The 25,560-nt window shown below is 38.0% G+C and overlaps 1 protein-coding gene across 3 annotated transcripts; it reads left to right on the top strand.

Annotated features, from left to right (window-relative positions):
• Positions 1–9,403: 9,403 nt before the first annotated feature.
• On the top strand, positions 9,404–25,323 carry RNPC3 (RNA binding region (RNP1, RRM) containing 3). Of its 3 annotated transcripts, none has more exons than XM_055815111.1 (15): positions 9,404–9,719; positions 10,854–10,901; positions 12,018–12,136; positions 13,249–13,329; positions 14,089–14,200; positions 14,691–14,759; positions 16,062–16,210; positions 17,179–17,304; positions 18,133–18,269; positions 19,119–19,280; positions 19,456–19,550; positions 19,630–19,688; positions 20,203–20,335; positions 21,264–21,336; positions 25,103–25,323. In XM_055815111.1, the coding sequence occupies exons 1-14, from the start codon at positions 9,462–9,464 to the stop codon at positions 21,321–21,323; spliced, it is 1,608 nt and encodes a 535-aa protein (XP_055671086.1). In that variant the 5' UTR covers positions 9,404–9,461; the 3' UTR covers positions 21,324–21,336; positions 25,103–25,323. The 3 variants fall into 3 exon arrangements, with proteins under 3 accessions (XP_055671086.1, XP_055671085.1, XP_055671084.1); XM_055815110.1 differs by having other exon boundaries at positions 24,199–25,323; XM_055815109.1 differs by having other exon boundaries at positions 21,264–25,323.
• The last annotated feature ends 237 nt before the right edge of the window (positions 25,324–25,560 follow it).

Raw genomic sequence — 25,560 nt, 5'->3', positions numbered from 1 at the left:
TATCAAATAGAGAGAAAAAGAAAATAAGTTAAATTCTTGACAGCAGAAGCCTGACTCAGGAGCTAGGCTATGCTATGTCAGTTTAAATTAATCTTTCTTAGCAGGAATGTTGGTTGAAAATTGAAACAGGTTTTTTTTAAAAATCAAATTGAATAATTTTTGAAAAACCCAACATATTTCATAATTAACTAAGGGTCATATTATTTTTTATCTATTATCATTAAGGAGCAAATGTATTTCCCTACTGTAAATCGCAACTGTTTTTTTCAGTTGATCCAATTCAAGTATCCTTGAAATAGTTGAACATGCTAATTTCAGTACTCAAGTAGAAAATACCTTCCAAAGCAGAAAAATTTCCCTTACACAGAAAACATTTAAAGCTTTAAAGCCACCTGCCCAGCTCTTCAATTTATGCAGATGAAAACTTTTTGCAAAACTGAATTCAATCTAATATGTATCCACTCCAGATCATTCCTCAGTTCTACCTATTCTTGCCTCCACCAGATGTATTTAGGGGGACAGACCAGTGCTGCATTTAAGAATGTGAAGGGACTTTATTTTACTCTAGGGACAGTGTTTTACTGTGTTGAATGATTCATGTATCCCACAATAAATAGTTTGAGAGTTACAGGCCAGGGCTCAGGATATGCCTCCAAGATGGGTATAGTTTATAATTCTGATCATTGCAGACACCAAACAACAGGAACGTTCGGCTGTCAAACCTTCCATCCATATAAGTCTAACTGATTTGCACAAACGGTATTAGTCTTGATATTGGCTTTTGAGAAGGTACATAAGTATGAGAAGCTTGAAGAAGTGAGCAACGTGCAACTATTCACCAGTAATCACTGAAAATGTTAACCACGTGAGCTCTTGTTAACAGTTCGACACCAAATGAAAAACTACTAGGCTTTAATGGCCCTGACCAGCCTCAGCTGGAGCCTCTACTCACATACCTTCCGCCCCAACCAGCCTCAGCTGAAGCCTCCACTCACCTCCCTTCCCCCACGGGCCCAGGAACAGTATTTAACCTCAGCCTTGGGCATCCAACAGCCTGAGGTGTGCTGCTGGTGGGCTGCTGGGTACTGAACTCAGTTTGGCACTAGTCACACCTGTGCTTGGCTATTGGGGCCCTTGTTCAGGCCTTGACCTACAAACTGACTTCCTGGCTTCACCTTGGACTATCATGTGGCTGTGGGCCTGCTTGGCAATCCTGGAACTGATCCTGATGTGTGTGGACTGACTCTTTTCTCTTCATCTCAGACCTGTATTATCACAATGAACTTGTCTTGTGATGTGGGTTCTTGGTTGGATATGGTGACCATCTCTGTTTGTGCCCTGCCTACCTTGCTTGGGTGCTGTGGGGCTGGGCCCTGGCTGGTGAGGCTGGCTCTGTTCCTAGCTTGCCTTCCCTGAGACACTGGCCAGTGCTGTCCCCTGATGCTTACTTTTGTGCAGCCTGACTGTAGTCTTGAGTATATGTTCTCATTATGCACTGGTAAGTAATTTTTCTCATGTTTTATCTGCATCTTTCCTCCTTAAGTTTTCTGTCCCTCTTTCTCCTTGTGTTTCTAACTGACTCCTGGTTTGTCCTTCCTCTTATACCCTTATGTTCTTACTAGGCCTCCTAGCTGTGCACCTCACTCTTCTGAACTCCCTTCACCTAGGAAATCCCTGTCAGTTGTCTTCAGTAGAACTACTTCACAGCTATCCTGGATGAAAGCTGTTTCATGACTTGATTTGTCCCTAAATCAATAAAGGTGACTTTCTCAAAATACATTGGAATAATTTTACAGAACAAGTGAAAAGGATAGAGAAAAATATCAGGAGCTAAAGATAATTAATAACTTGGCATAAACTCTTAGTGACATCCAAGAAAGGTCACTGCACTTAGAGGCAAGGTGGGGGGAACAAAAGTGCCAAGCTCTTCCTTAAATAGAATTTTAGGTGTACAAACTCCAACTCTTTCCTCCTAAAAGTTACATGTGAACATTGTCAGAGAAAATAATAGTGAATGAATAGAAAGGAAAATACCAACATGCTTTTTTGCAGGCTAAGACTCTGGGATGAGTAAGCTGGAAGAATGTTCTGCAGTAAATGCAGTGTTTGATAGATGTGTTTCTTGCAGAGCAGACAATAAGCTTCTTCCAGTAACTGAAGCTTGGGCAAAGTGTAAATAAGGACCTGCTGCTTTGCCCCCTCCAGCAGGGGCTGCAATCCCAGAAACACTACTAGTAGATTTTGAAACCCACGTAGGCCTTGCTTGCCATGTATCATGGTGCGTTTTCCACGTTGATGAACTGATTTGCAAACAAAATGGTTATATGTTTTAACCAGCCTGCTCCACAACAAATGGCTTTCAATCTTTGCTCTAGGTCTTCTAGAACGAAAAGACTGATCTCTGGTTAAGCCTGAAGAAAGTATTATGATTCTCCATTGTGCTTGTTGAAATATTACTGCATGCAGACAGCAACTGCGTAAGCATGGTCTGTAGATTTGAGGTCCCTAACACTGTCATTCTAGCAGCACAGAATTTTAAATTTTTAATGGCAAATATTTCACTTAAGGACTGTTACTTCATATACTTGTTGCCTATATAATGACCTTTTTTGAAGATGGTTTTAGATGTCTTTGGAGGTGCCAGTAAGCTTATACCTGGAAGTAAAATGAGTAATATCCTATATATTTAGCATAACTCCTGCAACTTGGTGTGCTTTATATAAGCATACCTCAAAGTAAATTAGTAAAGGCATACGCCAAAACAGGAATTTGTGTGCTTATGTGATAGGACCTTGGTTTCAGTATAATTGTTGATGAGTTTGCAAAAGGAAAGCCCACTTTAAAAATGAATGTCAAATTACACCTCAGCTCAGAGCCGCTGTGGATATAACAATGTCACGGTGAAGTTGGCATTGCAGTGCAATGTAGCTGTTTCCTGATTAGACCCCAGTGTGACTAGCAGATGCAATTTCAGTGAGGGGAAAAATAGGCTTTATGTACTACTTATTTCTCCAAGAGTCTAATTTCCTTGCTTACATATTGGAAATAGGATCCAGATTTCTGACTGGTGGAAGTATACTACATGCATGTCTAGAAGTGGGAAAGGCTGATATTAAGCTACTTCCAAACCTTTTTTATGATGGAACTGAGAGGCTCTGACCCAGCTTGCAGGCTGTTCTGAATTGTATAACCTGTTTTTATTCCTGTGCTGTTTTTGACATATGGAGATCACCTGAATGGAGCTATGCCTTTAACACTCCTATATGGAAGGTGGCTAGTTGACTATGTATGCTTTGTCTGCTGCGTCAACTTAACCTTATTATAGTTAAAATTTCTCACAAAAGATGCAAAAATTACTGCAGAAATTGATGTGTCTGTAGGAGTTCATAGAAATGGCAATTTCTATGTGAAAAGCAATCGGTTCATGTGCAAGAATGCTGTTCTTTTAAAACCCGTTTGAGAAGATCGTCAGTAAAATGGTACCATCCTTGAAAGTCTAATGGAGCTCTTGGCTAAGAGACCCAAGAGCGTGGATCAAACCACTGTTTCTTAATGTAAAAAGGGGAAATGATTTATAGCAACAGACATCGGAAATAATGCCTATGGAAATAAGGAACATCATCTCATTTTCTAGCAACAGTTGCAAAACAGAAATGTCTCCCATCATTCTAGATGCAGTTTCCACACAGAGAAATACATTCTAAAACAAACTAAAACCACCATTCTAACTGATTGTGTAGGACAGATAAAATGAAATATATAAATCTGGATTGAATATATCAAGTTTCTTCTTGGTACACTTTCCACTTTTTTCAAACGTCTTTACTCAAAGCATTTCACATCTACATCTATGGAGAATATATACGTGCTGCTAGGATCATGTGAAATTCTCAGTGTTAGCAGAAAGAGCTACTGCTATGATGTGTGATTTATATGGATTTGTATAAAATATAACTAGACTACATACCATAACAGCTACAATGCATGCAAGAATAAGAAAGAAAATACCAATTTTTCATATAAGAAAATGCTGCAGAGATCTATAAAATGAAAGAATAACAAAATTTTAACAGGACAGTAATATTTGCAATTAAGAGTCACAGCATCATCTAGTGGTCAAATATGAGAATAAAGCAGTATTCTAAGTGTATTATCCATTGTTTTGGTACTTTTATTCAGACAAAAATTGAAAGTGTAAAGAAAATGGCTATTTACACTTCAGGGAGTGTTGTAGGCAAAGCCCAGGAAAGCAGTTACCTGACTTAAGGCTTTTTTAAGAATCTACTTTTTTTCCACAGAAAAGAAATTTAATAAAGCACACTGAGAGGTGACATCATGTACTCTTACTTGCTTTTTCTTTAACTGTATTCAGATACACTTTGATGGAAACCAAATCCTCCACAAAATACACAAGTCAAAGGAAGTGACATTTGGCAATCATTTTGTAGTCTCTTTGAGGTTATATGTAAGCTTACATATCTGTGGTGGGCTGACTGTGACTGGAGGACAGGTGCCCACCAAAGCTACTCTACTGCTCCCCCTCCTCAACTGGACAGGGGAGAGAAAATATAACGAAATGCTCATGGGTTGAGATAAGGTCGTGGAGGTTACACAGCGATTACTGAGTCTTGGGTAAAACAGATCTGACTTGAGGAAATTAGTTTAGTTACCAATCAAAATAGTATAGTGAGGAATAAAACCTGAATTTTAAAAACACCTTCCCCTATCCCTCCCTTCTTCCCAGGCTCAACTTCACTCCTGAATTATCTGCCTCCTTCCCTCCTCGCCTCTCAGTGGCACAGGGGGATAGAGAACGTGGTTTGCAGTTAGTTCATCACATGTTGCCTCTGCTGCTCCTTCCTCCTCAGGTGGAGGACTCTGCAAACTCTTCCCCAGCTCCAGTGTGGGGTCCCTCCCACAGGAGACAGTCTTCTGTGAACTTCTCCAGTGTGAGTCCTTCCCATGGGTTGCATAACATGTAATACTGCCTATACCTCCAATATTTTTGATCTACAGAGTTCTTATTGCAATAATGGCCTGGGTGTTATGGGAGCTGACCCTGCAGTCAGAAAATACAGTATTGCCAGCACTAATAACGAGCCACAGACTTTCACTGAGTTTGCAAGGCCTTAGGACTTGCTTTGCTTGAATTCATGTAGACCCATCTGGAGCTTTGTCTTAATTTATTTGGATTTAACATCAATTTCTCTTATCAAGTGGCTACGTATAATGTCACTTACTTTTGTTTACCTCTGTACTGAAAAATAGATTTGATATGAACTGTAGTAACTGTAGTCATTCTGTATAGAATGAAATTTTTATCACTCTAATGCAGAAATACAGGCCTAGTATGACAGCAGAGGCCTTGAAATCAAAAAGGTATATGATGACATTCCTAACAACCTCTCAATTTGTCTGTAATTGTATGCAAACACACAAGAATGGTTGTAGAAGCTTTGCAGAAACTGGAGTACTACACAGTATCTGTAACCTGTATTTTGAATCAATCAAGGAAAAGTAAAAGCAGACCTCACTCAGAGAATGACTCAGACACTCCTGGCTGCACATCCTACAGTTCTGCAAGTCGCTGTTTATATAATTACAGATTAGTTGTTTCATGGAGTTTGAGAGATAAGGTGGAACTCATGCTTTGACATTGTATTAGTCTTTCTTTGAAAACTGTCCCAAGAATCAAGCAGTGTCAAACAGCCTGCTGAGAAGAAAACATCAATTACTTCTGAAATGGCAGTGTATGACTGAGTGTACAGGCTGTTCATTTCAATATAAGGCAGCATGTCTGGAAACACATAGCCCAATGATCTAGAATGAAGTTGTGCTTGCATATAAAGTTTTGATTGTATTTGGTAGGAAAAGACACTAAGTGTCTTACATAGAAGTATAGCACACATGGTAAGGCACTGGTCCTGAACGTGATACCCTGCTGGTAAAAAACACCAGGAACTCAACTTATGCAGAGATGTATTTATGCTTTCACCTGAAAGGCTGTTGACCCTTGTTTTAAAGTAAGATATACATCACCTTAGCATTAGACATGTAACCTGAGAGCGGACTTCAAAAACTGATGAAATGCAGGGTGTAGTTCTGCCCCTCAACATATTGAGTGAAAGGTAATTTGCTTTGATTCACTGTTAAAATGTAGCACTTTACACTAAATGGTTTCTTACTCTTGCGCTGTAAGACGTGCTTCAACATGCTGTTACAAACATTTTTATTCAAACAAAGGCTTGCAGGAAAAGCAATCAGAACACAACTGTATAAGGAAAAGAAAGGCAAAAGGCACCACTGTCAGAGCAAACTGTAAACTTTGTTTAAAAAAATAAAGAAATTATTAGAACTTGCTGCTGAGGCTTCTCAGCATGCAAGTAAAACACTTTCCTTATTCTGGTACTAGTATTCCAGTTTCCACAGTTTGAATAATGTACAGAATCTATAGAGAGTAACGAAAGTCTTTCATGTGTTTCATCAAAGGCAGAAAAAAATCCAAGAAAAACAATTGTACCATTTCAATAAAATACATGAGGAAAGCATTTTTTATTTCCCTTTAGTGAAGAGATTGTTTTCTTTTTTAAAAGCTTTTTCTGACAGCAGTAAATACCCAGAAGCACATTAAAAAAACCCCAACAAAACAAAACAACCAGACCCCCCCCCCCCAAAAAAAAAAACCCCAACCCCAAACCACACCCATATTCAATAATGATAACAGCAGGGTCTAGAAATTCTACACTGCAGCTTTTCTTCAATGTTTAGCCTTTTTCTGACCTCACTTTATCAGGATGATCATCTAACAGCATCTTTGTGTATCTTAATTGCTCCAAGAAACAGTAGCGTTGCTACTCTCATAATAACACTCACCTTTCCCTATCTAAGGATGCAGATAAGTACTTTCAAAAAAATTGTAAGCCTGCTAACTCATACCATTCAAAAGTAAAATAATCTATTTCAAGTGGACCCTTACATATTTTTTTTATAAATTTAAATGAAACAGTTTATCGTTCAGTGTGTCACCGATTTGCTGCTTTCATAAATGACTGTAAAGGACAGGCTGAGTTGGACTTCTCTTACTTTGGACAAATGTATCTGCCCCTGGTGGGTAATGAATTGTGTGCAAAACATCAGGGTATTCTGCAAAGCCAGTTTACTTGATTATTTTTTTTTCTTACAATCTCAACAAATTTTAATTGGGAATTTGAAGTTTCATCTTTATATATTCTATATTCATTTTTAAGTTACCACATATTTACACAAATACAGTAATTTCCAACTGGATAAAAGGGGAGAAAAAAAAATTACTGGGAAGTTAAGGAGTGGAAAAGCTTCTCTGTGCAGGCTGCAGAATCTTCACCCTTATGGCTTTGTGAGACCAGGTTGGAGAAAAGTCCCAAGGGATGTGGTTAGAATTCAGTGTTGACCCTGCTTTAAGTAGGACGGACTAGAGATGTCCAGAAAAGGATGTCCTTCCTTTCTGACCTGAGGGTATCTGTAGTTCTGACTCTTACTGGTATTATTAAAACACTTGCATTGAAATTTCTCTCTGTATAAACAAAGCTCCTAAACCTAGAACTTCAACATAAAACCATGATAAATTTGTGTTAAGGAACCCTATTGTTCAAGTATCTACAAATTTAACAACTTGGAAATGAAAAAAACCCAACACATTAGTCATCTATTTTGAATGTGGGGATGAGGGGCGAGAATGGAAAAAAAGGTGGGGTTTTTGCTTTCTACATCTTGAAAAAAAAACCTGCACATTTTTATTGCCTTGATTTGCACAATACTCTGTTAAATCTCTGCTCTAGGGATGTTCAGCTTCATCAGCCTGATCCATCCGGATGAACAGATTTAAGAAAGAGAGAAGGTACGCTGCCATATTTGCATATTGTGCCAATTCTTCCACCTGTTTTCAAGTTCATAGATATTTCCTAGCTTATACTAATGACAACAACAAATACGCAGTAACAGATCCTGTAAGAAATCACTGGTAGATTTCTGCTTTTCTCCTAGATCTCGTTTGAACATCCTGTGCTTCCCCAGTCTTTTTTCTCGTCTCCTTCTAAAACTATCTGGATGAACTTGGATCTACTCAGTGAGATCACTGTGACCACCCACAATGGCCAGTTCCTTCCACAAATTGTCAGTGTTCATTGTCAGTGAAATAAGCATGGCCTAAGACTTGTCAGGTGTACTGCACATACAGTGCCAGGGCCATCATGACTCTTGAAGGAAAAGAGGCCTTGAGGACTTTAGAGACAAGTAGCCTTAATTTTTTCGATTCAATGACACAACAATCATCCCCTATTCAGCAGGTACACTGCACAGTCTACAATCTATGTTTTCTCTGTGGCTGGCTTCAGCACACCCCAGACACCAGTCCCAGAGCTTGGGTCTCCCTCTGTGCTTTTGCCGCCCAGCAGCAGGGCAAGTCTTTCAGGCTCTGCGCAGCCGCCTCAGGTGCTCTGCACAGCGGCATTAGGTGCTATGCCTCTGTTGGACCCTGAGCCAATGGCAATAGTGATCTAGGCAGGCAGTGCTTTTGCCAGCCAGCAACCAGCTAATTAGATACAGTAAGAGCTGAGATTTCATCAGTCAAGCTTGGGGATTTTTCCCGGCCTTTTGAGATCACAGCCTCTGGCCTCAGAAAAAAAGACAGGCTTTGGATCAGCCAGCCTGGTCACAGTAGTAGCTGGCTAGGAACTGCCTGTGCGCTCACTGCTCATGCTGCAGGATCCCATCTCATGCTCAGAATTACAGGTTATAATTGTGGCTGTGCTTCACCCATGCTGCTTGACTTAACCACATTAATGCCTATGCCAGAAAGATCTTAATACCTTGCTGTTCAGGTAAAGCAACAGGAAGAAAAAAAAGCAGCCTCTTCAACTAAAGGCTAATGAGAAAGGTATGTTGAAAGTAATACAGCTTTGTATAATTTGGTCTGAAGACAAGCTCTTCACTCTTAAGGGAGGAAAAGAAGCGAAGGGTCATCTCTCCCTTTGGAGCATTATTTCAGGTTTGACTAAGGCAGATTTTGTACATTATCAGTTTAAGGTATCAACTGACAGAGGCATGGCACTAAAGAAGAGTTTACAGAAAGCCCAGCACTGGCGAGACCGACGGGGTGGGGAGACCCCGACGACTGGCTCAGGTTGCTGCTCCAGCCGCCCGTCAGCACCGGGGCCAAAGGAACCGCACAGCCAGCCTCAGCAGATCACCGCCGGGCCCCTTTCCGCCCACCAGCTGCTAGCAGAGACCACCGCACTGCGCCAGGGGCGACCGGACGCACCGTCCCCTCAGCCCGGCCACGCCCCGCGGACAACCTCTGCGCGCGCTTCCCGCCAGATCCACGCCAGTCTCGCGAGACTTTAAAGCCCAACCCTCAGCTCTCGCGTGACTTGTCCCCTTGCTTCCGGGTGCGCGTCGCGGTCGTCCCGGCCCTGCGCGCTACGATGGCGGCGCCGGGCGGTGAGGAGGCGCGGGCAGGCGGCCCGGGGCTGGGTGCCGGCCCGGGGCTGGGTGCCGGCCCGGGGCTGGGTGCCGGCCCGCCTCACCCGGGCGTCCCGCCTCACCCCGGCGTGGCGCGGCGGCGGGGCCGGACGCTGCTGGTGCGGCACCTGCCCGCCGAGCTGGCGGCGGCGGAGAAGGAGGATCTGCTGAAGCACTTCGGAGCGGTGTCTGTGCGCGTCCTGTCGGACCACGGGCGGCTGGTGAGGGCCGGGGCTTGGGGCGACTCCGGGGGCGGGAGGAAAGACCTGCCGCCGCCCCCGGCCGTTTGCCACGCCTCAGGGGCGCGGAGCGGGCCGCAGCGAGGGGGCGGCCGTGTTCGCCAGGTCGGGGCTCATCCTTCTCCTGGGGGCGCAGCGGGCCGCGGCGCGCCGAGGGAGCGCGGCTGGGCCCGGGCGGGGCGGGCGGGAGGGCGGCCCTTGGCCTCAGCTTCGGCCTCGCGTGTTACTCGGAGTAAAGCTGTGGAAACGCAGTGCAGAAGGGTCTGTTGGTTGGTGTAGAGTTACGGTTTCACAGGCCTGTTTCTTGAAATCTTTTATTTTTTCTTTTGTCCAAATTGCAAAAATGTAGGAGTATCAGTCTGGCGATGAATACTGTTTGGCAAGACCCTTGTATTTCTGCAGAATTACAGATAAACAATGTCCTTATCTTGTGTCATAGTCATGCTTTTTTTTTATAGGATGTTAAAAATACTAGTTTTTCAAAATAACAGTGATTTTCCTTCTTAGAACAATATTGATGTTTTGCAGTTTTAATACTGGACCACGTAGTGGCAAGATGAAGTAATAACGTTTGTTAAAGCAAATTTAAGATGTACTGAGTATTCTGTGAGGATTTGATCTTGTTAGGAAAGCTTAAGTTAAAAAAAAAAAATAAAAGGGAAAATTACTTAGAAACCATCCAAACTTTCAGAGCACAACAACAGTAACGACTTTTGTAGGAGGAAAAGTATTACTTTTAGGAATTGCTTTGATGAAAATGTTCTGCTGAGAGATGCTGAAATAAATTTCCTTTTTGGAAAAGAGGGCGAAACTTTTACTTTCTTGCAGTTTACTATGGCTTTGCTCACTTAAAAAAAAAATACTGTTTTCCTGTGTTTCTCAAACTGCTGAGTTCCTGTCTTTATTTTTGACTGCAGGAAGTACTTGTCCTAAATTCTTAAGAAAAATGTTCTCCACTCCTTCACCTTTGCCCTGTATGGGAGTTAGATGATTACTGTGTGGAAGCTTTCAAATACGTAAACTTGAACTTGTGCATCACTTGTGGGTATATGTTTTACATGCAATCATACCTTTTTGATTTGATTTCACTATGACATTTTTTTTTATGTTTTCTAGAAACACACTGCTTTTGCTACCTTTCCCAGTGAAAATGCAGCTGTGAAGGTTTGTACTGGGTTCGTTATTTTAGCAAAGTACTCTTCTGAATTGTCAGTTGTGCCCTAAAATGTTTTATGTGTCATTTAGTACTCCGGGGTTTGGAGGGGGAAAAAAAGCAGAGCAATATAATATTAAAGTTCTATTTCAGGAGGTGCTTGAAGTATTTGATGAAACAAACATTTCTCTACTTGTAAGAGGTGGGTTGGAAGAGGCTTGTGGAAGTCATCTGATCCAACCTGTCACTTAGAGCATGGCAAGTTTACATGAGTTGAGACACATCAGGGCTAATGATGTCTAGGGTGTATATGCATTTATACGTAAACCACAAACCAAACATAATTTACTTGTCTCCTGCATAATTACATATTTGCCATAAAATTCAGACATAGTGATGTACGCAATTCAAGACTGCCTTGAATGCCCAACTTTGTTAAGAAAAAGGAAACTACCATGTTAATGGGGCACACGAATACCAAAAAAGTAATACTGGTAATGGTTTGTAAGTCCATGTCCTGAACTTCCCTCTTATGCCCTGTTTTTTTGGTGTTGATTTTTTTATTTTAGGCCATGCTTTAAAGTTCTACTCAAAAAAGTTACAGAGACTGTGTGGTGAACAGTGGTGAATTTAGGTTGCTTTGTATCAGTTGTTAACGATCTATCGGGCTTTGTACCTGCAGAATGCTGGAGCTTCCTAGTGTCACAGTTAAGAGTCTTGATTTTAAAATTCCCAGCTGTTACTAGGGGAGTTCAACATGTTTGTGGCTCACGAGAAAGAGGTTGGTTACTTAAAGTCACAGAGATTTACTAGGCTATGTAATAGGTATCATTAAGGCTGCAGTCTCACTGCTGTGTTCAGATGACCTGTCTCTGAAATGGTTCTAGCTGTGCAACCTCATCTTTCTCCTTCCTGCCAGCTTGAAAGGGGCTGCTAAAAGCAGGGCTGTGAAGGCAGGAACAGTGCAGAACTACCTGTGTCTGTAGTGCCACAGACTTAGCTTAAAGCAGTTGGGACTGCATCCTATGGCTAGTTTACCAATCAAAGATAAAACAGTTACACTTTGGAGTAATTCTGATGTTTTTCCTCTTCCCTTTCTTTCTTTCCTCTGTTAAAATTATTTGAAGGCTTTGTCAAGACTACATCAGCTGAAACTTTTAGGTCACACCTTAGTAGTTGAATTTGCAAAGGAGCAAGATAGTGTGCAGGTACTTAGCCAGCCCTCTGTCTCAGAGAAGTGTAAAAGGTATGTGCGTAACCATTTAGTTTCTATGTTTGTGGTCAAGGAAAGGAAATGCTGTATTTGTGATTCTTTTGTGTTATTGTTAAATGATAAATTGTAACCATTTAGAAGTGTTAACAGGCAGGTTCAGATTTATAGATAAGTGACTGCATTCCTCCCATTAGTATTATTTCATTCAGTATTGTCATGAAATAATTCCCATCCTTATTCCTATAGTTGCTAATATCTTTAATCAGCAGGTGGTCCTGTTCTCATTTACAGAGCAAGACTCCAGTGTGCATAAACTGACCTCTGTGTTGAAGAGGTTCCCTGTGCTTGAAAAAGACTCTTATTTTTCTCAGGAGTGTAATTTTCTTTTGCTGTTAAACAGCGCATGCAGTGCTTTCCTGATTTTTCTTCATAATCTAATGAAGAGTCAGGCAGAACTGACAAGTGCTAGCGTAAATATATGACTACTATTATAGCCACTGTCTTCTAAGCTGGAGCTGATTTGCATGTATCTAGCTCGAAGTATGAGCCGAACAAATGTAAAACTGCCAGTCTCCCTTCAAATAGTTAAAGAATTTGCAGTATTTAAAAACAAAAATGAAAAAAAAATCAGTGACCCAGAACTGTGATAGTTTGTGTTTCAATTGTCTCTCAAGTAGTTAAAGTAATTTGCATGATTAGGCTTTCAAGTTTACCTGTGTGATATGCAAGTGATTGAAGCTATGTGATAGTTCTTAATTAAAATGAGATGTAGAAGTTTAAAGTTAGTTGTTCCACTTTCTGAATATGAACAAATCAATAATTTAATATCTTTGATTTTTTTAGTCTTTGGACAGAGAGTAAGGTGAAATAATTTTAGTTCTCCTCTTGTGAGTAGGTTTTAGTCTTTAAATATATGGGGAGACTTTTAAATCTGCATAAATATTTATTTTAGAAGTCTGGCTACTATAATAATCCACATGTATTAATTCTTAAGTATTAATAATGGCTGTAGTAATTGATAAAAGATGTTAAAAATACTATACTAATCTATTATATTTTTAATAGATGAGACTAAACATATTTCATATATTATGTAAGGCACTTAAATTTTGCCCTCTTTTAAATAATACTAAGTTAATTTTCAGTTCTGAAGAACCAGTGAAAGAAGAAGAGAAAAAAGAACCAAGCTGTGTTAAAATAGAGAATGGAATTGCACCAAATCATGGGTTAGTGGTTTTTTTGGTCTTAATTATTTTATTCTGTTACACCTTATTTTGAAATAAGTGTTGTGTACTGTTCAAGAAGAAAATTTTGGTTCATGGTATGCTATTGTTCTACATGCATACCTGTAGGAATTTTCGTAAAGATGAGATTTTTGTTCTTCAAGTTTAGAACCCTCACAGTTGGGTAGTGACTGGTACTTTGAGCCATGAGGTTGTGGATTGCATAATAGCCTTCTAGCCCTGTGCATTACTTCCTCAGGAAAGGTTTCAGGACTGGGTAGGTTGTCCCAGTGTTAACAGCAGAATACTGTTGTTTAGTGTTTTTCCCAGAGGTTTCCTGTTCTTTTTTCCACCATTTGCGTTTTTGCATGCAGGAAGAATAGATTTATTTTGGGGCTAATAAACCCAGCACTTTGAGCATTGAGTTTATGGTGTTTGTACAGCATGCTATGCTGGGCTTTTGGGCATACTAGTTGTGTGCTTTAGGCTTTCTGCATGTGTTGGTACTTTCATTGTACCGAACCCCAGTATGTCTGCCTTGCGTTAGGGGACAGATGTTAAACATCTAACAGATGTTAGGGACCCTAATGTTGAAGGCTATATTGAGGTGGCCCAAAACTGTTCTAGGGGAAATAATAATATTTCGTACTTCAGATGTAGTGAATAGTTAAAGCTGTAGTAATCATTAATTGTTACCAGTCATTTATGTGGCAATGGTGCTAAGATGTCTTGTTTTTATCTTTTTTTTTTTTTTCCCCTCAGCCTCACCTTTCCCATCAATTCTTGCCTCAAATATTTATATCCGCCACCTTCAAGTACAATTCTAGCAAATATAGCAAATGCCTTGGCAAGCGTGCCCAAATTTTATGTCCAGGTAAGTAAAAAAGGAAAAAAAAAGTTGAAAAATAAAAATAACTCCTTTTCCCTATTTTAATTATCCACAGAAATAATTTTTGTCGTAATAATTATTGTTAGTTTACCTATAATAGTGTTAACCAATGTTAATTTTTTACTATGTTGAGATAATAAGATTTTGTTGACCAGAAGGAACGTACTTCATAGACACTGAAGATTTAACTGGATGTGATATTCCTAATTAGATGTGATTTGAGTACTTGGAATTTCATTCTGAGAAGATGCTTTACTTTTTTTGATTAGCCTTTTTAGGGTGTTGCTCATATTTGCCATTAGTTGTTGGGTCTTAAATGCAGGCTTTCACATTGATTAATAACCAGTGCAGTTATGTCTTCATTAAAATTATGCTGATTTACACCTGCCAGAAGTTATTGGCTTTGATACCTAGAAAGGAACTGTTTCCATTTATTTATTTAGTGGAAAACTTACTCTAACTTGAATTGTTTCAGGTACTTCATCTTATGAATAAAATGAATCTTCCTCCACCTTTTGGACCAATTACTGCTCGTCCTCCCATGGTAACTTTTTTGATATGTTTTAAGTACTGTAAAACAGATTCACAATTTAAAATATTAGCAACTTGTTAGGAGATCTAAGTTCAAACTTCTAAAAGTTGGAGTAATCTCTAGAGGATAGCAAATACTGCTGTATTTCATTGGTTAAGATGTGCATATTAGTCTTCTAAAGATATCTTTTCAACTACACTTAAAGAAATAACACGTGCATGGCACTAGCACTGGGATAGTTGGAACTTGAGTATAAAAGAAAAAAAGGGGAGGTTATAACATCATGCTACAAACATAGGAAATAAAGAACACCATTAGCATGTTGCCTTACAAAGATGAATTAAGTTCTTTGATCTATGTGTTTCTTTAGAGTTCTGATTAGATTCAGATTGTTAACGAGATTATACAACGCTTCCAGATTTAATTTGCTCTGTCTCCAGGATGGTTTTTGAAAGAGGCAGTGTTGAGAGAAACTGGCAGAGGCTTAGGGGGAACTGTTTCTGAAGGGAAGTAGAAATATGACCTCTGTGGTTTCAATTCTGTTGGCTGTGATAGAGTAGTTAACTGCCTGCCAGTGGAAGGTAGAACAAGTGAGGACTTGCATTAGTAGTGATAGCTACAGTATTTGGGTATAGTGAAGTTGTGCTCTGCTACACTTTGTATTTGCTCTAATAGAACACCTGCTTCTAATAACAGGGGAGCTATAAATTATCAAATAAACAAATTCACACTGATTTTCTGGCAATAATTTTATTAATTGCCTGCTACTGGGCCAGGTTAAACGCTGCAAATTTAGTGGTTATGCAAAAAAGAGTAGTAAAGTGAGGAGCCAGTCCTTGAAATTCTTGGAGCAGTTTCTAAAGGGCACAGTATTTCTAATGTCAGAAGACATCAGTGCCTTCAGAAATGCAACTTTGATAGGTAGTGGAAGGTTCAGTGTAGAAACTGAGATGACTTGGGAACTTAGGCCTCCCTCCCATATGTGTGGACTGTACTCTTTTCAGGGAACTCTTTCAAGCTGAGTGCAAAGTAAAAACCCAAGGCCACATTTGCTATTTTTATGTTAAATAATCCTCAGATTAAAGGAATGAAAACATTCAGACTTTCACTTGAGAATGCAGCAATTTTTTTTTCTTGTGGAAAGCTTTCATTAGTAATTTAGTTTAGCAAAAGAGCATCTAGATCCCTATAAAAATGCTTCTTGCCATGTTCTAATTTATTGGTTTCACTGTTTTTATATGTAAAGGAAAACAAGATACGCAGCTTTTTTCTTAAAATGTTTAGTTGTTTTTTCCACTTCTTCCCTATAATTAGTATGAAGAGTATTTACCAGTGCCTGTGCCACCTCCTCCAATCCCACCTCTGCCTCCTGAAGAGCCTCCTTTGCCTGAAGAGGAGGAAGAGCAACCATCTAGTGGAGATGAATCAGAATATGAAAGTGATAATGAGGAGGAAAAGGAGAGGTATGCATTTTAGTCATTTGCAGTCCTTTGGGTTGTTTTAAAGTGGTGTTTTTACTTTCCTAGCTTCTAGTTCAGCAAATGGTGGAATCTCTTAATGTTTGCAGTATATAGATAATCTTCCCAGATGTTTAAGGAGCTCCAGAGCGACTTAAAAACAGGACAGCTGTTTTGAATCACAGTAAGAGAAGGAAAATGGTCAGTTGGTATGCAAATTATCATCTGTTCCTGTGTCAAAAAAAAACCAAACAAAAAACCCCACAAAAAAACCAACAAAACACATTCAGAATGAAGAGTGTGTGCAGATACAAGGAAGCAAGAACTAGTTTTTCTGGATTCTTCGTTTTCCCACATTTTTACTGAGTAAATTACTCAGACTGAATCATATGTGGACATTGACTTCCAAAATGTTCATTGTACATCAGTGTGTATTGTTAGTAGTAATAATAATGGGAGGTTGTGTGTACTGAGGATTCTCTTACAGTGTTGGGACTGAATTACATCATAGTTGTGTTTTTTTATCTTTAATACTACATGAAGAAACAGTTATCTTTATTTGTTATTTAAAGGGAAAAGTAAATCAGAAAGTCCCTATGCTATTTACAGAAAAATACATGTATTGGGGAGGAACACTCCTGCAGAGCAGAAATAGTATTACTGAAAAAGGTTCAACTTGGGCCTTTTTAGCACTTCTGCATCTTCAGTGTCTTAATTAGGTGCGTGCTTGGGGAAGGAAAGGGCATCATTGAACTCATTACAATTTTGATTGGTCACTGAAGTGCTCTGTGTGTATCTATGTACTGTCTTACAGCTTATTAATGTAGTTTTGTCTTAAGGTAGCTAGATTTGTAACCATATTCTGAAAAGTTGTATTTCAAGGGCTTTGAGGAAGCGGGAAGGTTTTTCAGAATGAGTATTTTCAAATAAACTGTAAACCACTTTTGTTCTGTTTTGAATTTTGTTTGAAATAGAATGACCAAGTTGATGGAATTAGCAACGCTTCAGCCTAAGAGACCAATAAACACAAAGAGGCGTGGTGTTAGAAAAAAGCAAAGAATTAAAGACTTACTGAATGTTCCTGTGTGTACTTCCCACAGGTTTGTATTATTTCTGTGATTTTTGCCCTTTTTCAGAAGCTCATTACTTTTACTAAATTACATTATCTGTATCGTGTTTGCTTTAGTATTGCTGTCTTTAAAAGAAGCATTCTTCACGGGTAGGTGGATTTGGTAGTGGAGTCAGTCTTCCCTTACCCTCATGCTCAACAGCCTTAATCTATAGAGTATGTCTGGTTCAAGCTGTTTCTTTTGCTATCAAATTAATGAAAAAGGGATTTTTATTAAAAAAAGAAAAAATTCATATCACAGCCCTGACAGAAGCAATCTGGATTTATTGTTTGGGATGAGTCTTAAAATAAAAATTTAAAATAAAAATAAAAGGCTGATATTGGAAGAATAAAAACCATTTTGGTTTAAAATAACTTTGGCTTTTGAAACTACAGTACTATGGCACAGTAGACACCAGTGTAGTGTTTCTATGGATGTGCCGATCAATTGTGAATGCATTTTTACCAATAGCCACTGCGGACTTCCAAGTGATTCGCTCTATTTTTTTAAAGTTTCGTTTATTTTATACGCTGTGTGAAAGCAGCAGCAAGGCCAGTTTTTTTTAAGTTACCGATAACAGTTTTTCACAAATGCCTGTCTGTTCTTTAATGTGGTATGTAACTATTGGGTTTGCTCTTGCTGCAGCCATACCTACTGTATTTGCAGAGTTTTAATCAACTTGAACTGTATTGGGTGAAATTTATGAAATGGACAACTTATGTATTTGCGGTAAACAACAACATAAGATCTATCTGGAAGAAATCTTGTATTTGTCTGTGTTCAGTGTCTGAATTTTTAATATATTGTTCCTTTAAACAGTAATTTGCATCCTACACTGTCAGCTTCAGATGTCTTTGACCAGCCACAGCATATAGGTCATAAAAAAATAGAGTTCCATATTAGTGCTGACATCCCAGCTGTTCTTCAGATAAACTCGGAAAAAGAAGAAAAAAATGGTAAGAGGCTTCTTACTTCAAGTATGTTTAATACTACATTCATGTGATTTCAATGTGTAGAAGGCTGCTGAAATTTAGGCCAGGGAATTCTTTTACTCTTTTGTATTGGAGCTCTCATAGATGGTATACGTCAGGGTTTAGGAACACCAACTTGTGTCTTCTCTGCATTTGCTGTTTTTCCCATGTTAAAGCACAGAACTCTGTGCTTTGGTACAGTAAATGATTTAGAGGATTCTAAAGGTGTCTCTCCTATGATCTGTGGGTTTATGATTAATTGCACTCTCTTTTAGAAGTTACGGTATTTTTAGCAAATGTTAGGAATGCATTCTTGGTATTACACTCAACAACACTATGTATCAGGCTAATTTCAGATTTTCCTTTTCCAGCTCTTAGGAAGCAGCATTCAAGTTATTGCCAACTCATTCTCTGTGATGCACTGATTATCTGCTATAAAAATGCTGGTGATAATAGCAATGAGGTGTGATGGTTTCTTGCAGGGCTATGGTCAGTCTGCGTTTCTTGGTACTTTATGTTACTATACAGTCTATTTGAATGAAAACCAGATAATTATTGAACTGGATACAGGCCTGAACAGCAAGGCTTGTTTTTCCTTATGTGATGGGTGCCAGGGCTTTTATTTGTAGTACAGTAGAATTTATAGGACCATATGGAGTAGGTGTGTTTGTCAAACCAGGGATTAAGGCACATTTCTTTTAAGGATGTGTTTAAATTGCTTTACAAAGTCTACTATATTAAAAACATTACTGAAGGGAGTATACTTCTTTGCTTACTGTTGATCCTCTTGTGAATAAACATACAAAACACTTACATGATGTGTTGAAATTTCAGACCTTTATGCAGCCACAGAAGAAATGAATAATACAGGCTTTGGAAGGATTTTCCCAGCTCCTAGGTCAGATGATAAAATGGAAACTGAAGAGGAAGATGATGAAATACCGTCAGAATTTATTTCAAGAAGGGATCTAGAGAAGAACAGACTTTCTAGAGAAGGTATAACTGTGAGAATAAATGATCTAATAATAGCTCTTTGATTTGTTGCAACAAATTGTTTAAATATTTCCTTTATTGATTGATTGTATATTAAACTTCGTGATCTTACACTGAGGAAAAAATATGAAGTAAGTAAATAAACTAAAACATTGTCGGTTTTTCTATCTCCTTCAAGAAATGGAAAAATTCTCTGTTTTCAAAAACTATGAGCCAGGTGATCCAAACTGTAGGATATATGTGAAGAATCTGGCTAAACAAGTTCAAGAAAAGGTAGGCAAACAAGCAAATTAAGTATTTATCACAAGGGCTTTTTATCAGCTGTTCTCTTATACTTACCCTTTAATTTCAGGATCTGAAGTTCATTTTTGGAAGATACGTTGATTTCCAGTCAGAAGTGGAACGAAATATGTAAGTGAATTTGGCACTTGGTTAAAATTAAGCCCTTTGTTTTCTATAATACTGCTGAAGATTGTGATTTAAAAACTGGACATTTTCATCCTTCTGCATAAAGAAAATGTTTCATCTGAAAATGTTCATTTATCACAAGTACAGAAATAGAATGCTTTTTTTGAACAGTGTCTGAAGACTCTACTATTTTGCCTTTATATTTTGTTACCAACTTTAATGTTTATTGACTGAGTGACGCAATGAACAGTTTGGATGATTGCATGTGCCTGATTGTTTTGCGTATGATGTATTTACTACAGTTGCACACCAGTCTGCTGTCCTGCAGTCTAATGTCACATTTTGCTAAGTGGCTCCCTCGGGCAAAATGGTCTCCAATGACATAATTCCTGCTTGTAGGCTCTACTCCCATTTCGACTATTGCTTCAGCTTTGAAGCATAAGAATAATTTTTGTAGTGTGAAATATGAAAGTGTGGTTAAACATGAGTAACTCCCAGTTCTCAATTTTGCCTCTAGGTTTGATATACGTTTGATGAAAGAAGGCCGTATGAAGGGACAGGCTTTCATTGGGCTTCCTAATGAAAAAGCAGCTGCTAAAGCTTTAAAAGAAGCAAATGGATATGTCTTATTTGAAAAACCCATGGTGGTTGTATCTTTCTTCAGACGTTTACATTATATTTTTCATAATCTGTCAGTCAGTCTCTAGTTTTGCTGTCATAGTGTTATACTTAATAGAAATCTGTGGGAAGAGGAAATACTTTAAGAAAACTAGGCATCATAGCACAGTGTACTATCATTAATTTAATTTTATGATAGCTGAAAAATACAGAGGCACCCCTTCTGAAATAGGAAAGTAAACGTGCTTTATTTAAGACAATAAAATTGTCTTCTCTGGTCTTTGCTCTTTGATCCTACAAACACAATATAAAAAATAACTTAGCTTGTATGACCGTTGTATTAAGTAGGCTTTTTGACTTGGTTAAGCCTGCGTTTACAGACTTTAAGAATATTTAAGAAATGTTCTTGTCTGTTTAGACTGCTTCTGTCAGTTAGTTTTTGGGCCTATGTAACATTGGGATTTCTACAGTGTTTGATTGTGTTGCCCTGTTTCTTGTCTATAAGTCCTTTCTTATTTTTCACTTAAATGTTTCATGGTTAACTTCCTTTTCTTTGTGCTTGTGTTTGCCCCAGCCTCTCTTACTTTACCTGTTTTTCTCCCAAATATCTACTGAGACAGAGTTATGGAACTAACATGCTGGAATGGAGGATTCTAAATATCAAGCATTTATCCTGCTGTAGTTACTCTGTTTGCACCTAACCCATTCCCAGTTAGTCCTCCTTATTTACTTAGTATTGTAGACTCCTGGACAGGCTCCCTTAAAATTTTGGTACTGCAGATCAGCGAGGTCCTAATCTTTATCGTAACAATAACGTCTATTAGTTACTTAATACCATAGTAGAATTGATTTACGTTACAGGTAAGGGTAACTTTTTAAACTATATTTTGAAATAATACTTTTTTGCTTCTTGATTGACTTGTTAATCATTGACACTTGTAGTCCTTAATAGAATCTCAGCAATTTGCTCGTTCAGCTAGACCAAAACAAGATGCCAATGAAGGGAAAAGAAAAAAGTAGAACGCTGCACAAGGTACGGATTTGCTGCCTGAAAATCAAAATAAATAGGCTGGGGTTTTTTGTTAATTTGTTTTGTTGGGGGGTTGTTTGTTTTTATTTATTACTGTTTAGTGGTGATTTTAAGAATATTGATGGTGGAGGGGAAATGTTCCATACAATTTTCTTTTCTAAAATGTGCATTTATATCAGAAAACAAGAGTGCAATGTATATAGTTCCCGTATATTTAAAATGCTGCTGCTTCCTCTGTTTAGAAACTCAGACTGCTATTTCCCTAATCCTGATATTCTAGGGTAGTTGTCAATTTCTCTAATCCTTAATCTGGGGAGCTAAGGAGAGTAATTCTGTGGGATCAGACCACTTAGCTTTTTAGTTATCTCCTGGGATTTTGGCTTTGAAAAGAGTTGCCTCTTTTCTCCTTCCCTTCCATTGTAAAGTGATTCTGAAGAACTGTTTCCAGCAATAAACTCACTTCTGCTAGCTCTGTAAAGGGCCTTTGGCTTTACTGATGTTGGAAACTGAGATCTTAATGCTGTTGCAGCTTCCTTTGAACTTGTCTGATTTAGGAAAGGATATTGTGTCAGAAAGTGCTACTTAGTGGTGCATTGATGCAAATTTCCATTGTTTTGGAATGCATAGGTCCAGATTTCTGGCATTAGTGTCTAAATTTGATGGGAAAGTAACTTTTAGCAGAAAGTAATCACTATTTAACCTTATTTCCTGTCATAAAGCTTTACTTCACTACTGCTTCCTCTTAACTGTGTTTTATGTGGGAGTAACTCAAGCAAAATCAGCTCTAATGTAGCTGTGAAGGGTTTTGTGGCCTAAAAAATATTTAGTGAACTGTCAAATTGGCATGTGAAGTAACTGGTGCAAGAATTAAAGTGCTTATTTCTCTGCCTGCACCCTCTGACAGATCAGCTAGCTCAAATTTAAAAGACATTTAATTTAATTACATATTTCAGTTGGGCATCACTCTGGTTATGCCTCTATCTAAGACCAAATGAACTCAAAGCTTAGTCTGAATGCTTCTGAAACGTTCTACTTAATCCATGATGTGTTTTTAATCTGGATGTTGTGATCATTTTTACTTTGGAAAAAGATGTGAAGTTTGAAATAAAGGATATAAACAGCTGTCTTTGATTTTTAAAACTTGGTTGGAACACTGCAGTATGGTTATTGTATGGGTAGTATTTCTATTTATAACAGTTATTTCAGTTGCAGGTTTCTTGTTCTATCATTAATCTGATGAAAAATCCTTAGACAACATTTGAGCTTCTTTCCATCATTTCTGAGATGCTGTTTTGTTTTACTAGTTCCTATTTTGAGTTACTGATTGGTGGTTTGCAAAATCTTTATAAAATTAAAGATCACTCTTTCAGGCATTCTTCTGTATTGGTCACTGAAATGAGCCTTGGCTAAAGTATTCTATTAGGAATGAGGGTTTATGGGAATGTTTCAGTCTTTTTTTTTTTTTTTTCCCTTACTCCTTCCTTGTTAGAAGAAAACCTTGTATTTATATTATTTTATTCAGCGTGTAATAAGAAAATTACTAAGGTTTCTTTAAGTGGCAGAAAGAAATGTGAAGTATTTTATCTATTGCAAACCTTATAAATGAAGTCTGAACACTTTCATTCTTTTAGGAATTCTGTCTTTCCAATTTTGTACGTCTAATTCCAGCTTCACTAGCAATGCTGACTTAATACATACAGAAAACCAAATAAGCACCTCGTTATTATTAATCACATTGATGGTCAACTCAAAAGCTTTTTTTAGTCAGCAAACATGTACTTATGCAAGACTTACTTGTGCACCTGAAAGTCTTACATGAGTTACCGTGGTGTCATTGGTTTAATGTATCGTGGGCAGAACTTCTTCCTTACCTTGGCCACTTATATGTAAAAATCACTCAATGTGCCAAAGCCTAATACAGATTTCTAGGAATCCATGAGGTTTAATGAGAAACATTCATTTCACTTCCCAACTAATGATGAAACTGAATCCTATTTCTGTGTGACTGTTTTTCCTGTTAGAATATTCTGATAGATGCTGATATATGGTGCACAATTCATGGTAGACATCTGAGTCTGTAAGGAAGAACAGTGTCAGATTCTCATTTGAGACATAAATATGCATATGAACAAGTTCATGTGAACATCTGAGGGACTTCAAATTTGATTGTATGCTGTGTCTCCATGTTGTTCTCTTGTTAATTTTTTAACAACTAAATTAAACGTAAGTTAAACTCCTGATTATTTTTAAACAGGAAGAAGCTGTGTTAATTCATGAATGTTATTGCAAATATTCTTATTTTTTACTGCTTATATTGTCTACAAAGTTTTTATCCTTTGTAGTGAAAATAATACATTGGTTTATAAAAAGACTATGTAACCCCTTGCTGGCTGAAAGGCCATTTTCTTGATGGACTGGCAAAAATTTCAGTCAGTAGTTGGGGTGACTTTTCTGTAGCTAAAATAAATTTTTTGGGAGAATGGTTATTTAGAAGAAACTGTTGTTGAAAGGTCTCCAGCTTCTTCATAGGGAAGAAGTGACTTTAAAGCCTTCATTGAATGGAAACATGATTGGGTTTTGGACCTGATGGAAAAAATGAGTCTGTAGAATGGCAGAGACTTGAAGGAGAATTGAGACAGAAAAATCTGGTGTTGGCCTAATAGTTCAAGTTATCAAAAAATGTATTTACTTTTGAATATGGAGTGTAGTATTGGTGGACTCATCAGCCCTCATTAAGTCTCATAAGGGGTCAAAACTGTATTTTATCAAAAGGGCATATTTGCTTTTTATAGGTAGCATAAAGTTATGTGTATGTAATACTGAGAAACAAGTAAAATTAAACCACATTCTGCTGTTCTTCTTTAGAAACATTCCTGCGTAAATACTGCAGTAATACTGTCATGCAGAGTGTATCCTTTCTTGTTGTATCCTTTTTTTGTGCAATGTTTCCCGTAGCACTCAACTACATTGAAGTTCTCATATAGAGTAGGTGTGGGGAGGAGTTTACATGTGTTAGAGCTTGAACTGATCTGGTAATTCGAAAAGAAAAGGGCACTTTTTCAGGGTGGGGGGAAAAGTTGTCTATGTTGCGTGAATATATACAATGAAGGTTCCTAGTCTTAAAAGGTGGCCTCCACCTTCTTCCTCAAAGGTCATATAACTTGCCAATTTGTGGTCCAATTCCTTAGTTTGTACAAGCTAGTACTGTTTCACTGATGTGCATGGAGCTGTACTGAGCTTGCACTGAGGGTGTAGTCTTGTTTTTCTTTAAATAAATACGATATGTTGGTAAAAATATATTGCAGGGAAATTCTTTAATATTAAAGGATTGACCAGTATTTAGATTATTTGATGATTACTGTTGTCTTGGTATACATGAAATTATCTGTAGTTGACTTAGTTTGTACATTCCTTACTACTTTTTAGAGTAGAGAAGAAAATCTAACAGTATCTTGCAATGAAGTGTTTGGAATTGAACTGTTTATCAACTATTAATCACTGCTACAGTTTTGTTGGTTTTATTTTTTTTTTAGATTCTCTGTATTGAGGTAGTGTTGTTGCCAGTGACACATTTCTCTTGTGGGTTTCATATTACATTCTCATTTAACTTAATATAAAACTAACACAGCCTATATCTCCTAAATCAGTTTTTTTTCAGACATTCAGCCCTTCTCTAAATAATGAACATCTTTCAATGTAGTTGTCAAAAGAAAGCATAACACTAGTTTCTGTTTGTACTTACTTTTAACTTACCTTTGTGATGTTCCAGGTCCCTTTTGTGTTCCATCTCTTTCAAGTATTATCAAGCTGGGGGAAGAAGCAGCATAATCATCAGGACTTTTGAACTGTGCGTAGTAGCATTTTTAAAGTATTTAAGGGAGATTATAGAATTTTCTCATCTTAAAGATATCTTTAAACTGTCACAAGACTTACATAAGTGTATGTTAGTTTGCTTGTGAAATCGCTAATAAATTATTTTCTTTCCCTTCATTTTGACTTGTGTTTTGTTGTGGGGTTTGGGAGTGGGAAGGAGGAAGACACTACTTTTTTTTTTTAAAAAAAAAAAGGCTAACAGTCCAATTTTAACTATGCAGCATGTTCTAGATTCGGAGTATATATTCATATCCATATGCACCTCCTTAAGCGTGATGTTTAGCTGTTAGTGTTTCAGGATGAAAAGATAAGATTAAGGATAATCTAATTTGGTGTAATTTTTTTTTCTTGTCT

This window comes from Falco peregrinus, chromosome 10 (genome assembly GCF_023634155.1).
Source record: "Falco peregrinus isolate bFalPer1 chromosome 10, bFalPer1.pri, whole genome shotgun sequence".
NCBI classification, from domain to species: Eukaryota; Metazoa; Chordata; class Aves; order Falconiformes; family Falconidae; genus Falco; species Falco peregrinus.
Note: the sequence above shows the minus strand (reverse complement) of the source record. Positions and strands in the feature narration are given on the sequence as shown.